The sequence below is a fragment of the Lingula anatina genome, chromosome 4 (assembly GCF_051362555.1).
Source record: "Lingula anatina isolate TDL-2025a chromosome 4, LinAna3.0, whole genome shotgun sequence".
NCBI classification, from domain to species: Eukaryota; Metazoa; Brachiopoda; class Lingulata; order Lingulida; family Lingulidae; genus Lingula; species Lingula anatina.
In genome coordinates, this window is record NC_141770.1 from 14,797,197 (window position 1) to 14,813,706 (window position 16,510).

A 16,510-nucleotide genomic window follows, 5' to 3' on the forward strand; every position below is an offset into this window, starting at 1 on the left:
TACGCTGAGGTCGGTTAACACGTCATATGATGAGCAAAGTCAGCAGTGCAGAACGCATCTTTCTTTCCATTTGAAAAGGCCTTGTACATTATACCAGATCCTTTTCATGAGACTCAGGATATTCAGCTTTGTGGTTGACACGAAAAATGGCGACGAGGAGATAGAGTGGTCGCGAAAAGAGATTGTTAGAACAGCTGTTTGACAAATAGACTTCACTAAAGTGCACCCATCTCATATCCGAGTTTGGAAGAAGCGTTACGTTGAGAAACAGAAGATGTAGATGCGTTTTTGAAGAGATGACGGTATATCGAATATAGAACTTATAGGCAACAGGTGTGTCTTCATTGCACAAGATGACACTGGGGATTCGATTCTAGGAATACGACTTGTCAGTTATCAGGAGTTTAAATCACACAACGTACAGACATCTAGTCATAGGAACTACAAAGCACAGATTTTAGAAATGAGGCCCGGTGTGGTAATTCTTAACGTATGTGTTTTGGTGGCGCTGTGTGGGGAAAGCATATGTATCCCAACATCACGAGTGGGCGACAAAGAGAAAAAAGTTGTAAACACATTGGAAAAAATTCTCCTTCATCTGAATTTGGGGACTAATTCTGACGTTTCAACGGGTAAACGGTCTGATGAAAACACAGCTAAGCTAAAGAAGGCGGAAAAAGAACTGAGTGAATTATTGGCAGACGACAAAGCTGTAGCAGACGACAAGTCCCAAAAGCTTAACACTGTAGACGAGAGTGAAAAGACGGACAAACTGTCACTTGATTTTGACAATATTGCTCAGGATAAGGACATAACCTTTAAAGATGTTCGTCTCAATACGAAAGCTGATATTGAAATGTCGGGAAAGGAAAAGGTAATGTTTAAACATATCAAGATGGCAAAATGGCTGGGCCTTATAACAATTGGTATCAGTGATTTGCTGTAAAGAGGTGTGGGTATATGTACACTTCGGAGACACGTTCATCTTTTACTAAATAGATAGGGGGGAAGTTGAAGGCTATATTATTGTTAGTTATTTCATTCATTGTCTTCTGTTGGCCTACCCTCTGATATCAGGGGTTCTAATATAGTGCGCAAAATTACAGTATGCCATACAACATTTTTTGTAACAGGTTATTACTAGAACACCCTATGTTCAGAGAGTAATGTTGACCCAGAAAAAACGAAACGCAGGTCTCTCTCTCTCTCTCTCTCTCTCTCTCTCCATAAATTGTCTTCAGACGTGCTTTTTTTTCGGGAAATGTGAATCCCCCCAATCCCCAATCCTTTATACTCATTTAATTAATTCCAAGGTCAAATCAAAGATGTGAAAGGTCTTCTTTCCATTTCCGGAGAACGTAGAGGTGGCCATATTACGTATTTACGCCCATTTATTACATTATCATTGTGGAATAATTACCCAACGAATTACACTTCTACGTGGCGTGAAGGAATACCTGAATTCTTTAAAGGCGTATATTTTTAGGTTGAATAGCTGGCAGTATATTTCTCATGTATTTTAAGATAATTAATAAAGTTAGTATTTTTAAGGTAAACGTGGCTTTATTAATAACGCACTGATCAGAAAATAAGTATAAGTCTTATGTAACTGGTGATTTCACATTTTATTTTACTCACGTACAAACACTTGACATACATGGCTTAGAATTGTTCACATTGATAACAAGCCATGGAATACTAGTACTATGCTTAGCACAGAGAAAATGAAAACCATAACTGAGAACTAAAATGCAGCTACTTACAGACCAGCTGTGAATTTTAATGGTGGTATATCTTTCAACAAGTAAATTTTCTGAATTATTTCAAACTGTAAAAGTGATCTGTTGGAGGGCATTGTTTGTCCACAGAAGTCGCTGATTATATGGGTTTCACAAAGGTCAGTTTTTTGCATTATTCGGGGAAGGGGGAGGGGGAGGGCACATCCACAGCAAGAAGCGGAACATTTAGAGTGTATGCATTATATCATTTCGTCGCCTGGGGGGGGGGGTCTTAAATCAAGATAATACAAGATAATTAAAGCCCCATGAATTTCAGACTTCGCATCTCCGTGTGATGTATAATTACGTTGTGAGGAGGCGGTATCACGTCAAGAAAGCCCCCTGTAATACAGGGTGCAGTTCCCATTTATTTGAGCAGCTGACCCCCGACCAAATCACTTATCCTAACCTGTTTGTATAGTATTTATTTATTAACGTGGCATGTGAATATATAAATATATTATATATCAATCACCTGGCTTCATGGGCCTACCAGTCACTGAACTTTGTACATATATTGATATATATAAACAAAAAAAAACAGACGAAGAATGAATATAATGAAAGGTGGACCCTCTGTTGCTCTAAACCCATGTTTCTTTACAGCTGTCTACTACCGCAATTTTAAAAATAATGATATTTGAAAATTGTGTATTATAGGCGGCATTTCTCAGTGACTTGGAGGAGTACCTGCACGGGCAGACGCTAGAGGAGCGTATGAAGGTATGGGAGGGGATGGCCAACCTCCGGGATAAGATGCTGGAGAAGAAAGGCGGAGTAGTAAAGGTAATTAAAAAATGAATATTTTTAAGGGGGGGGGGGGGGGGAGGGGTTAAAATTAGTCCCAAGATGAGTTACTCAAAAAACAAGGTATGAAATTTCTGAATCATCGAGAATATGTTGACTAATTATATACATCTAACACACATTCAAGTTTTAAAACTGACTTATACGTGTATCAAAGATAACATAATTTGTTTGGACTTTTCTGCAAAATGTTTGAATTAAAGCAACAGCCTGCCAGCTTATGAGGAATAAATTCTATCTTGCCATATTTCTTAGACAAGTATTTTTGCTGGTTTTCCGATAACATTTGTGTAGGGAGGACTGCTACTTATATTTTTGTACTAATTACATGCACATCCAATATATTAATGATGGTAATTTAAGTTCTTTCTACGTTTTGTTAACCATTTACGGTATTATTAATTCTAGAAACAGCTTGGTACATTCGACATTGAGGATAACGATCTCTTCGAGGGTGACATTGTTCTCGATACAAAAGATATCAATGATATAGAAGACAATCTAGAGCAAGAAAGGCTTGCAGAAGACCCCAATGCTATATTAAAAACAAAGGTCAGAGCATTAGTGAAAAAACTGACGAGCGGTGACTTAAATGACAAGGAAGAAAAGCTGCTGCAAAGCTTACGCGAAGCAGAAAAACACACCCACTCGGAAAAATACAAAGACGCTGCAAGAAAACGGGACTTTCTGGATGACGATGTTTCGGAAGAGGACGCTTTGGCGGACACTTTAGAAACCGTTTTATTGTCAACTGCAAAATTTATGGACGCTAGAGATGAGCGCGCAGCAGACGATATTGACAAAAAGATGTACCCCGAGGAAAAATGGGATATGCCAATACGATATCGTTTTGACGGGACCCATAGTAAGTATTGGAAATCTGGCTGATGCTTTAAACTAACAATCTGCCTTATGCAGAAGCAACTTTGCCAGAAAAAAATAAACATGTAGTTTGTAACATTAGACAGTCTTTTCGATGTAATCTGCTCAATTTACATTGTCTCCCACCCACTGTATCTGTATTGGAGATCTAAGGCCTGTTGGAAGTATTCGGTTACCCATCCGCCCCTAGTATTAACTTACCTGCTTTAGTTCGTGTGGTAGGGCATAAAGATAAAATGAGAAAAAAAACAGTTGACGATGGTCATTTTGCTATAAGTGTAGGCTACAGGTTTGAAATAATTGCTTGGTTTTGTCTCGGCCCGTTATACTATTTTTTTATTTATTTTTGAAGGAGTGATATACATAATTGAAGGAACGGGGTACCTTTGAAACCTAAATGCCCGGTGTGCTCCCGGCCCCCTCCCTCCCATTAGCCGTAGTCTGAGCCTGCTGTGACTGAAGAGTAGCAGTTTGGCGCTATCGTGTTTCCTTTTGATTCCATCAAAATCGATCATCCTAATTTCATGTGTAATGCTGATACCGTCCAAAATTCGTTGAAAATGATCATATTACTATAATATTTAAATTTGAGCCTAGTGAAAAACACGCCAGTTCTTTTGTTCTAGGATTGTTATCAGTTGGTGAATTTAGAGGCTGTAGGAATCATATGTCAATTTACAATGATTGATGTATTTACTTGTGGTTTGCTTTCATCAACAAGTCTTTAAATAATTCCTGTGAAAAAAGCGTTTTTTGGTGTGATGTCCGTGTTAATGGTGGGTGTATTTGTATACGTATAAAACATTATTTAAAATAAGTATTTGGAAAATAAATGACACCATATCTTTCTAGACGAAAAAGAACAGCATATTATCCACCTGGGCATCCAACTTTGGGAAAACAACACGTGTGTACGGTTCAAGTTTGAAGAAGGCACTGATCATATACCGGGGGACAATATAAGGTTTCACAAGGGAAAGGGGTAAGTACGATGAAATTTTCGGTTAACTTACTGACTTAGCCCAGGTCTTTTCTCACAGATGCACTTATATAGAACCGACAATTTAGTCAACTTTGACCCGAGATAAATCAGTTGTCCACTTAAACCAAATATTGTACCTGTTATGTGAACTATGACAGCTATTATACTGGACAACATACAGGGTCAAACAGAAATGAGTCCGTCAACACTTAATTCCTGAAGGACGGCAAATGCAAAGGAAACTTTCTTAAATTTGAGATGGTATACTTCGGATTTCCATAAAAGTTTTCAGTCTAAAATGTGAGGCAAACCTTTGATTCTCGTGAATCTGGCAGCAGATTGCTCAACATAAGGTAATGATTGTAAAGACATGAGCGCTTCTCTGGGAAAGCCTGTCGCCTGGTGGCGTCATTTAGTCTGTATCCGGTCATAGTTAGAACTTTCGTGAAAACCACCATGGTATAACTGAGGGAAGGGCAGCCAGTAACGTGGTCTTAGCAAACTGGAGTTAATTGAGCAAAAACAACCTGCCAGAAAGTTGGTCGTATTCAACTCCACTGTGATTATATCCAATTTTAAAGAAATGTCGCATCGCCTCGTTGCAGAAAGGGTTTATGGTTTCAGACCTTCACCCCGATTGTTCTTCATATTCGAGCCTCATTGCACGTGTAAACAAGGCCACTTGGCCAAACGATCTTGCCAACAACCGTTGCATGTTGCTGGCTTTTTTTCAATTTGAAACATTAAGTCCACTTCTTATGATGGTGTGTTTTATTCCATTTTTTTATAGGTGCTCATCATCGGTTGGTGAAAAATCGGGAAGTAACCACATTACACTGGGCGAAGGATGCTTCTTGGTAAATCTATAAAATCATTCCTTTTTATAGTGTTCGAAATATCTTATACAGAAAAAAATGAATCTAGGAATATATTATTGTTTTATTGGTTGCTTCTATAACACAAAAAAACTCGATCTATAATTACTACCCAGTAATTACCATAAGACAACAGCAGCGTCTTACATTTGTATTATATCTCCAGCCGGCGAGAGTTGCCCACGAGATCGGCCACACCCTGGGGTTCTGGCACGAGCAGAGTCGCCCCGACAGGGACAAATACGTTTCCGTCAACACGGACATCCTGAAGGACGACAAGTACGAGATCAACTTCCTAAAAATGTCCTGGAAGATGGAAGACCCGAAGGGTGTCGAGTACGACATGTCGTCTGTCATGCATTACGGTGGAAATGTTAGTATATATAAACCACTTAATTGGTTGAATATATATTTATTCTTTATATCTGTAGTCGATTAACACACGGCAGTAAATATTTAAGTTCCGGTTCTGAGTAGATAATTCTCCGTTCATCCCTTATGTAATAACGAGATTAAGACCCCATTCCCAGAGATTAGATCGATCCAAACTAGATCGACCTAACTCCCTGGGGGTTCACGCTAAATAGATGTCAGCCGACCGGCCCCAAAAATTAATTACCCCCTTACAGCTTGTAGTAGGCGGGACGGACATTTAAGCCGGATTATCTGACAGTAATTTAGTGAGACTCCCCACGGGGATAGATCGATCTAAATGTCTGGGAATACGCCCTTAAACTACTCAACTTTAAATGCGATAGTTAAATCATTCTGCGCTATAGATCACTGCCATTGTCTGTAAATGTATTAGGATGAAGAGTTGTCAACCTCCTAATGATGACCTTCACTGGCCATGGATCTGTTGTTTAATGCACATTTTATCAACAACAGCATTTACATGTAAATAATACCTGCCAAAAGAAATTAATGAGAAAGTTCGGTTGCACTGACGTCACATTAGATACATTGTAGAAATAGAACATATCATTTAAAGTTTCATAAGTCCTAAAATGGAAGAATAAAAATGACAATCGTTGAGGGAAATGTAAAGAGAGATTACTTACACTTGTATATCTACTATATTTCAGTACTTTATAAAGCCCGGTGCTCGAGGCTTTACCCTGGAAACCAAGAACCCGGATATGCAGAAAGTGATTGGTCAGCGGTTTTACCTATCCTTCCTGGATGTAAAGGCAGTAAACTACCGATACTGCTCAGGTAAAGTGTGTGATTTGAGATTTGCATAGATAATAAAAACCAAAGAAAGTTAACCAGTACTGCATTTGATGGACATGTTACTACTACAGGGGTATGAACAAGATTCCCCTTACGCCTTCGCTATAAGTGTTTGATTACAAATCTTATTGAATTTATACTTATAAACTGATTAAATCGGGATTTTTAGATTGAAAACAAAGAATCACACTTACAAACACGCACTCGCACGCGAGCACACATACACAAACACACACACACACACACACACAATCACATACTAGTCACGGAGAGTTGACCTATATTCCTAGACACGTGCAGTACTCCCAGTCTGATATGGGACAAGTGTGAGCACGAGGGCTACCGTGACCCAAAGAACTGTGACCAGTGCAGATGTCCGCAGGGATGGACTGGAAAGTACTGCCAGGACGTGGACAGCGGTCAGTAGAAAATTGAGATGAATATCTAGTAACATGGTATTGCTTGTAACGAATCAAACTGTTATTCATTTTCGTACGTATATTTATTTCCTTGATGTCCCGTGTTCATGACAAAGCATTTAACCATCAGAATGTATTGACACTTTTGTCACTGTATAATCCCAATGATTTAAATGATTGTAATCCCAGTGATTTACCCAAAAATATGCAGTATTACTAAGTTGTCATATCCGGATTTTCCTCTTTGAGTTCTTTAGTCGTATATTCATTTTCTTGACAAAAATATATATCTACATACAACAGCAGTCTTATATAATCATATAATACTAGATCACAACCATGTTTTTTACTCAGAATGGCTTGTTTTATCTTCCACTTAGGCTCATGCTCTGACACTTCATTGATTGCTACAACAGAACCCAAGTTTCTGACGTCCCCTGGGTATCACGACAGCGGCTATTCTAAAGGGCAGTACTGTGCCTGGTTGATTACGGTAATATCACTTCTTTCCAGAAATCGTAACTTAGTTGATCACTTTTGTTTATCACGTCGGTCTGATCATCAAATCATCTAGGGACAACATTTCATTATTTCGCAGGTCACTGTTGTTGTGCCTACTTATTTTCAGTAACTTTTTGATGTTATCCATAACTGCATTTTAAACACTAGAAATACTTACAAGTAAAACCCCAGTAGTGTTAAAATACAATGGTTCATGTGTGTACCTTTTAAAGAAAGGTATAAATATCAACAAAAATAATTAGATCAAGCTTCTTATCCAATGTCTTTTAGTAACGTCACTAACCACGTTCTTTTACTAAGGCTCCAGAAGGCATGCGCGTGACCGCCAAGTTTGTTGGAGATTTCGCTGTCCGCTCTGACTCCAACCTGAGCTGCGAACACCCTTTCTGCCAGGACTGGGTGGAGGTGAGATACCTGTCTCTGGCGCAGACAGGACCAAGGTAGGGCCTGCCAGTATTACACCGCTCTTATTAACTTAATCCATGATTAATTGCACTGAGAAAAAATACAAAAAACACGGAAAACGGAGAGTTCCAAGTAAAAGTTAACTGATCATTTGGGAATGATTATAGTTGACAATACCTTAGGTTTGGGTTTCTTAAATGACATTTTGATTTTTTCATTTATAACTCTCCACATCAACTGAAACCCGCAACCGCTCCTGCGTTGTGCAGCCTAGGGTGCATTGTTATAACCTTTTATTTTTCACAGATTACTATATACAGTGTTTCGCTCCTTTCTACATTGGCTGGGCATATCTATTCCTCCACTGACTGGCGCCAAGTTGTCTTAAGCCACCCTGGCCTTTCTCTCTGTCCACTGCCAAATAGCAATTCTTTTTCTAAATGAAGTTTGTTCACAAGAAACAGAGGCAAAATACAAGAAAATTAGCAACACCAACAGAAATTCTCCTTAGGCTATAATCACATTGACTTCTACAATAGGTTCTGCTGTAACGAGGCCCCCGAACACAGCTTCCGGTCAGCTGGCAACCAAATGATGGTGGTATTCAAATCATTCCTGGGCGACAACATCAAAGGTTTCAAATTGGAATACAAAGCAGGTGGGTGAATTCAGAGGAGAATTCCAGAGATATTTTCTTTTAGTCTTCCAAATTATCTCTATTGATCCATCCTCCATTTTTGACCGTCTCCCGACAGAAAAAATTAGATGCCTGTCACTGTAAACTTTAAAATCTAACCGTCTTCTGGAAGACCCAGAAGATGGTCTCAATCCCCCATGAGAATTTCATCAGCTGTGTTATGTTATAAAAATTAAGTAATTTTTTATCAATCAGCAGCTCAATATTGAAATAGTTTGCCTACAATATTTCGATGTCTAACAGAACATCTTCATCGATAATAAACTGATGATTGAAGAAAAATTACGTAATTCTTATAGGAGGGTGAATTAAAATAGATTCATCAACAGTTACTGGGGCGGGAGGAAACTTGTTTCATTTAATTATGTTGTCATGATTTCTACACAATATTCAATCTTATTTCTGGACATTAAGGTGTTTTGTCTGAAAATAATTTCATCAGCTGTGTTATGTTATAAGAATAAAGTAATTTTTTCTTCAATGAAAATATTGGAGGCTAACTATTTCATTATAAGCCGTTGATTGAAGAAAAGGTTACTTTATTCTTATTAAGGTGTTTTACGTGTACGCGCTCCAGTAGTTCTGATTAGGTAGATAACTTTTAACTAAGCGATCTGTAACTTCAGAAAGATGTGGTGGGTGTTGGGAGGAGAAAAAGGACCTGGAAAAAACGTGTAGCAAGATCGTGAAACACGACTGCTCTGGAGTTTATTATGTGAAGTGTGGGCTGCTACACTGGGCTAGATGTAGCCGGTAAGTAACCTCTCTCCCTCTCTCTCTCTCTCTTTCTCTTGCTCTCTCTCTCTCGCACATACACACAGACACGCGTGCACACAAGCACACACACTCTCTCACACAATCATCCTCACGGACACGCACAGGCACACACACACACACGCTACATATAAGCGTCCGTTAATCAGTTTTAATAGATATTGCATAACTTAACTATAACTTCCATAACATGATAATGTGCAACTGTAGAACATGAGTGGTAAAGGTTTCGAAAATATTTGTTGAGATTCATTGAAACAAAATTGGAAGTAAAATAGTGAAATAGATAACATATCGCTTTTGATCTTTTTTCAGAAAAAGGCTGGATTACTGTTACAAGGAACATGAATTTTGTTGTGAAGGATACAAGAAAGTTGGATCACATTGTATCAGCGATGATGCCAGATTAGAACTGAATGAACTAATGAAAAAAATTGATTAACCCATTAACCACTTTAAGACTTAACCAGTATCCTATGTCCAGTATCCGAAGGGTTTGGGTGTTGGTGAGCACGACTTAAGAGTCACAGTTAGTTATTACATTCAGAATGCTTTTGATGTTACAACGTAATTCTGGGACCGAAGGGAAGGATTCTACAAACATACACGTCTTTGTCAAATTGCGAAACCGTGCACCCCCACCAAGAAGGGGTCCCGCACCCTATTGAACCTAATGGTATTCGGACCTTAAATTAATTACTTCGATTAAAACCTACTTATATATTTGGAATTGTCAAGGGATGAAAACAAAGTATTCAGATGTCAATTAATTCGCGTTTATAGTTTGTTATAAAGGCTTTTTCGAATATGACATATTGAACGAAAAAAAGATATTCAGAAAGGCACTGATTGCATTTAAATATGTATTAGATCTAGGAGAAAAGGCACAATTCGACATAATATAAGATTGATATATTCGGTCACGCAAACGGACAAAAGGTGGCGGTTCAATCGTTTTATGATTATTCCCGATACAGACTGGGCATGTGCAATAGTTTAACGTAATTATATACTCATGCAGACACCTAATATAGAGAGAATGAAATAGAATAAACGTAAATAAAACAAGATAAAACAAGTCTTTTATTGTGCGTATCTATGGACAAAGGACTTAATACTGTTTTCGTGTAAAGTTAAATGTTGACAATGTGTATTTAAATTTTATCTACTTGGAAAACTGAATTTTCATAAATAAAATTTGAGAATTATCTAAGCATACATGTTTCACAGACCATAAAGATCACAAACGCCAGAAATCAAAGCTAAAAGATGCGTTCCCAAACCTAGATCGATCTAGCAGGATCGACCCATCTCCGTGTGGTTTCTCGCTACGGCGAAATCCACATGATTCCATTGTTATGCCCGAAACCGCTATTAGATCCTAGTCCACTGCAGAAGTAGTCGGCGGTACTGCTCTATCGACAGAGGCTTCCTCAGAGGTCGTCTTGCACAGCCTAGTTGAAATTTTGTTTCATTATCTGAAGTTTTTTTAATGAAATATATCAGTACGGTACATGCATGTTTTTTTTTCTTTTCAATTCGGTTAAAATACTAGCACTTGGCCACATTTGATAGTTTATCTTTTCACTTTTCATCTATTCAGTTCTATTTTAATAATGGGTTTATTTATTTTATCATAACATTTTTACATTATGGTAGACTGGTGTAGTATTTTATGGTCGTTTTCGGATTCATATAATGAACAGATCAAAAATTACAGCTGACCGTGAGCAGAGGTGATGCCCATACAGTTTGTAGATAACATACATTGGTGTTATTTTCATAAATGACTAGTACTTTATTTGTATATGTGCCAGATCGAATTACATTATTATCGCCATTTCTGTGGTGCCAAAGATTAAGCGCGCGCGCGCGCGCGCACACACACACACACACACACACACACACTAAATCAATTTGCTAAGCTATCGATTGCAGCAGAGAAGATAATTTCTGTTCCCCTCCAGATGGCGCTATAGAACGGTTTGGTTTGTCAAACCTGGCAAAAACTGCTCATATTGCAGCATGCAGTAGACCATATAAGGAAGAACCAGTGACCTACATAATGTCATTTTACTTTGGGGTGTGTAAGGGTCTGAAGCTTAATTTAATTTATTTAATCTAGTGAATTTTGAAATATGCGGGAAGCAAAAGCTTCCTGTGCATTACTATTTTAGTACATTGCTAAGCAAATTTTGTCTGTCAAATTATGATAATTGATAAATAGAAAGGGCGGCCACCTAGCTCTTCCTGCCTCCTACCCAGATGGATCATTTGAAGACTGAACCTTTGAAAGAGATGTCACTTCTTCTTCAGTTCTGAGTGACCTGGGTGTGGATGCGAGGCATGAGGATACATGTACAGTACTAAGTATATGGATATTTCAGTTTTAACCTATTCAACGAAATGTCCTTTAAGACAATGAGTTTAGGTATTTGTCGGTAACTTATCTTTGATGCATTTAAAAATGGGTTTGACGCCTGCATGTTGAACACTGGGCTTTGCCATCCACCAGTATTTTCCCCACGTATTTTATGGCTTCCATGCCTCCTTCATTTCATCACGTACACGGTACCTCTTGACAGTGATACTTGCAGTTGTGCCTCATGTTAACTACACAGAATTTTAAACTACATCGGTAGAATTAGTAGTGGCAGTAAAGTTGTACATGTGAAATAGTCAAGATGGGGGAAATTCTGTTGAATGGCTCTTAAAAATTTGGCTGTTGAAATTAAGAGAGAGAATTTTGTGTTTGTGTTATGTGTTATAATTGTAGTAGAGCAAATTAGTCACAATTGAAAATTAAAGAACAGGATAAAGGCTTGTTGATATACTTCCATTTCTAATTCTCGCATGTTTTCACAAATAATACCATTAAATGTAATATTTCGATCCAGTGGAGTATGTGACCTAGTTAATAGTTTCACTGCTTCCTGCGTAACTGTTAATGAAAGCAGTCATTTTCAAGGCATAGGGGGGGATTGCTATATCCAATTTGCAAGTAATGCTTGAACGTAATTTTGATATTTCTTATTTATGGCTAATGCCAATATCATGTTATCTAATCAAAACGCTCTTTCCAAAGCAATTTTTCATGATTTTTTACCTCCAAATTTAAAAGTCTGTAAAATATCAAAACGCAGCAAATTTAGCACCGCATAGTCATTAATAACAAAACTTGTTTTATATCGCCAAATAATCCCCCCCCATTTCGATTTCTGAAAAAAATTACACAGATATTCCCTTTTGAAATTAGAATTTTGACTAGCTGAATCATAATTCTAAATCGTACCAAATGGCACCGTTTGCCCTCCAAAAGACCAAAATTTCCGTGCCCCGAATCCCACGACAAGGGGGATCGACTTCCCATCCGCGGACCCCCCTTCAAAAATCGTGTATCCGCCTCAGCCCCCCTCCCCTTATGCCTTTACATGCGTTTTTCTATAATAATATAAGTTTCAGTTTTCCTCCGTGGTGTTTGTAAAACTATTTGCGATATTCTTCAGCAAGACAGCAAATTGTTACTTTACGTTAATTTCAATGCAAATATAATGCTCAAAATACGGAAAACTTGTTTTTTTTTAGTCCAGGAAAACTGACAAATGAAGCTCAATTTGACCTCTTCATCAAAAGACGAAAGAAGGCTACCTTGAAAACTCTGTTCACGTAAGTTTGCACATTTGTTGATTTATGTTACTTTTTCATGTCCTTTACCGGTAAAATAATTGAAGAGAAATAAATCGTACTGAAGCAGTCTTACGTTTTTGATCTTACAAATAATACATAATCAATGCAATCCATTTTAAAAATTGTTAAATGCTTAGTTGCCAATATTCTTTCAAAAGATTAAAATTTCTCAGTTTCTAAATTTCTCAATTTCTAAATAGCAAGCATTTCACTCGTCACTTGGAACTTAGCATTTACAATATTTTCACTCGCTCCTGGAATTAAATTCTTAATTTTGAAGGCATGCAATTCGGGTTAGACCAAAGCAAAAAATCGGAAAATTTCAGCAATTTTCCTTTTAGGTTTAATTTATTCAAAACCGTTACGAAAACTACGATCTAAAAACCCATTTGGGTTTCCAAATTTCTATTATTCTATCGCCACGTGTGAAAGTCACAAGCCTTTATCTCCATAGCGAGATTACTTAACACGTATCTGCATCATCTTTTGGACTTAAAAACATAAATGCAAAGTGTTAAAAGTACCACCATGATTTGTCCCTCCATTTTGTCTAAGTTTGATAATAACACACGTTGTAATTAAATTGCTAAAATGCATTTTTTCAATAATCATTGTCTCTAGAGGATTATTTCTTTCACATTCCTCACTGAAGTTTATCTCTAGTAGAGTATTTGAACGTATTGGTTTCTGTTAAATGTTGATTTAATATGTAAAGGTATGGTAAAATTTAAATTAAAATTGAGACAGTGGTGGATTTTTGTTCGATACACATATATGTTTAAAAAATTGAATACAACTTTGAATTAACTCAGTTTTATTTTTGGACACTTCAGCATGTGAAATGCACCTCTATATTGGATTTGGATGTAAAGCGTTGTCTTCAGGGCAGATTCCACTAAATAGACCAATCACGAATGTAGTGCTGTGAGAAAAATTAATAATTTTTTTCCAATTTTTCCTGATATTTCTTGTGTGTTTTGCTATGGTTACTTCTGGTGTCAATTAGCAGGCTAAGATGTTAACTATGCATTTTTTTTTCAGAACCAGACATGGGTGTCGTGCAATGTGGGTCCTCTGGCGGAGGGAGCTACTGACTGTGAGCGGTGCAGTGGTTTGTTTACAAACAAGAGGGCTCCACGTGATCAAGTACTGCCGGTAAGAAAAGAAGCTTTTCAACAGTAAATATTTGTGCCATTGGGAGTTATGTAAGTGTGTCTGCTGTCCATGGTGTTAGGAAATATTTCATTAAATTATTTTGTTCATGCAGTTTTGCAGGCATTTCTTAGTATGGCCGTCAAAGGGAAATTATTTGGTGGTTTCTGCCCTAAATTCCGAGGGCGTGATGCATAGCGATAACATTCAATAGTATGCGTTTTTTCATATGATTTTTAAGCAAGATATTCCTAAATGCCTTCTGCATATTTTGATGAAATTTTCAAGAGGCACATATATTCAGATGAGAAAGAAATTATTACAATTTCGAATGAATCTGGGTTTCCTCGTATTTATATATATATATATATTTATTATTATTATTATTATAATTATTATTTACCATTAGCTTAGAGGTCTGCATTCTAGGAGTACTCTAAGAATATTATTCATTCATTTTGGATCATGTTTAAGATAAGACAACCTCGACTTATTTCCTGCTTGCCTATATTTTGGACAAGCCAATGCGTGCTTAAATCACTATATCCCGTTTGATTTATTATTCATTGGTGAAAATTTAAGAGCCGTTCAAATTAAATGAAAAATTGCTAAAAATAATTTTCTCATTTCAGAAACCCACCAAGGTACAGTTCAACATGCGTCTGCTAGCAGCCTTACCTTTGGTTCACATTCAGGAACTCTACGCCTATTCAGGCATTTATTTTATGAGAATTGAATAAATATATTTGTCTGGGATTTCTTTTTTATATTTTTACATGAAAAATTATGATAATGATAATAGTAATAGATAGAAAAGGAGTACGAAGATATAAATATAATAACTGTTTCAGCAATTTCAAATTCAATCTACCTAATAAAATCTGTAAATATTGCCCTTGGTATTGCTCTGACAATTTGCTTTGGTACATGGTATTTGAAAGTGAAATGGTTTAAAAGCTTTGCAATTGTACCTTGTATTAAAAAACGATAGTGTTTGAGTACTTAAAATTCGAAAGTCTGCTGCAAGGCTGTAGACGAACCAAAAGATTTTCTATAAACACACACAAAGTGTAAATACAAACCAGCTTTTTGAAGTTAAATTTTGTTTCTAAATTTTTTCCATATTTTCAATGTACTTTAGAACAAATTTGACCATCCTCTGGAATATCATTTCCTCACTTTTCATGATGTAATTCATAGCTTTTTTTATAGTTTATTTTTTTTACTACCGCCAATTTGACTATCCAAATACTTATATATATAATTCAATTACAAATCTGAATAAAATGATCAAGTGAAAAAGACTCTGCCGCTTTTTAGTAAATGACTGGCTGTTCCAGGAATTGGGACGTTTTATTTGATGATATAGAACTGAACGAATGCTTCCGAGTCCTATTTTTTTAAAATAATTTTTTGTTTATATTTTGCTTGGTCTATGCAAAATAATATTCAAATTATTTTCAATTCCTTCATGTATTTTAAACCAATTGCGAATTCCAATGGGTCCTATACAGTAAATGCTCTTACAATCTTTGTCTCACTTATCACCCCTTAAAATGTAATTGACTGGCCCCACCTGTCACCCCTCAAAACGTAATAGACTCTTCCAACCTGGCACCCCTTAAATTTAAATGGACTCTCCCCACCTGTCGCCCCTTTAATTTGAATGGGCTAGCCCCACCTGTCACCCCTTGAAAACAATGGACTCTTTCAACCTGTCACCCCTTAAAATCTAATGGACTCATCCCACCTGTCACCCCTCAACAACAAAATGGACTCTTCCCACCTGTCACCCCTTAATTTGAATGGACTCGCCCCACCTGTCACCCCTCAAAAACAAAATGGACTCTTCCCACCTGTCACCCCTTAAATTTGAATGGACTCGCCCCACCTGTCACCCCTCAAAAACAAAATGGACTCTTCCCACCTGTCACCCCTTAAATTTGAATGGACTCGCCCCACCTGTCACCCCTCAATAACAAAATGGACTCTTCCCACCTGTCACCCCTTAAATTTGAATGGACTCGCCCCACCTGTCACCCCTCAAAAACAAAATGGACTCTTCCCACCTGTCACCCCTTAAATTTGAATGGAATCGTCCCACCTGTCATCCCTCAAAAACAAAATGGACTCTTCCCACCTGTCACCCCTCGAAGACATAATGGACTCTTCCCACCTGTCACCCCTCAGAAACAAAATGAACTTGCCCCACCTGTTACCCCTCGTAAACATAATAGACTCTTCCCATCTGTCATCCCTTAAAATTGAATGGACTCGACCTACCTGTCACCCCTCAA

The 16,510-nt window shown here is 37.4% G+C and overlaps 1 protein-coding gene and 1 long non-coding RNA gene across 4 annotated transcripts; both read left to right on the top strand.

Annotated features, from left to right (window-relative positions):
- Positions 1-10,452, top strand: LOC106156393 (zinc metalloproteinase dpy-31). The gene is made up of 13 exons (XM_013531618.2): positions 1-874; positions 2,439-2,564; positions 2,994-3,450; positions 4,320-4,449; positions 5,240-5,306; positions 5,491-5,697; positions 6,410-6,539; positions 6,848-6,976; positions 7,357-7,469; positions 7,799-7,938; positions 8,443-8,561; positions 9,227-9,353; positions 9,690-10,452. Exons 1-13 carry the CDS (start codon positions 464-466, stop codon positions 9,814-9,816), a joined length of 2,283 nt encoding a protein of 760 aa, XP_013387072.2. The 5' UTR covers positions 1-463; the 3' UTR covers positions 9,817-10,452.
- Positions 10,453-11,486: 1,034 nt separating this feature from the next.
- Positions 11,487-14,969, top strand: LOC106156379 (uncharacterized). 3 transcript variants are annotated; one of them, XR_015333891.1, is made up of 4 exons: positions 11,487-11,744; positions 12,960-13,040; positions 14,103-14,216; positions 14,846-14,969. It is a non-coding gene; the product is annotated as an uncharacterized LOC106156379 (long non-coding RNA). The 3 variants fall into 3 exon arrangements; XR_002886305.2 differs by having other exon boundaries at positions 11,494-11,732; XR_001237701.3 differs by having other exon boundaries at positions 11,598-11,805.
- The last annotated feature ends 1,541 nt before the right edge of the window (positions 14,970-16,510 follow it).

Bases quoted from the DNA above. Each gene is read 5' to 3' on its own strand.
- LOC106156393 (XM_013531618.2), top strand. From the start codon at position 464: ATGAGGCCCGGTGTGGTAATTCTTAACGTATGTGTTTTGGTGGCGCTG. The intron at 5,698-6,409 runs GTTAGTATATAT...ACTATATTTCAG, and splicing joins TCATGCATTACGGTGGAAAT to TACTTTATAAAGCCCGGTGC. The intron at 7,939-8,442 runs GTAGGGCCTGCC...CTTCTACAATAG, and splicing joins CTGGCGCAGACAGGACCAAG to GTTCTGCTGTAACGAGGCCC.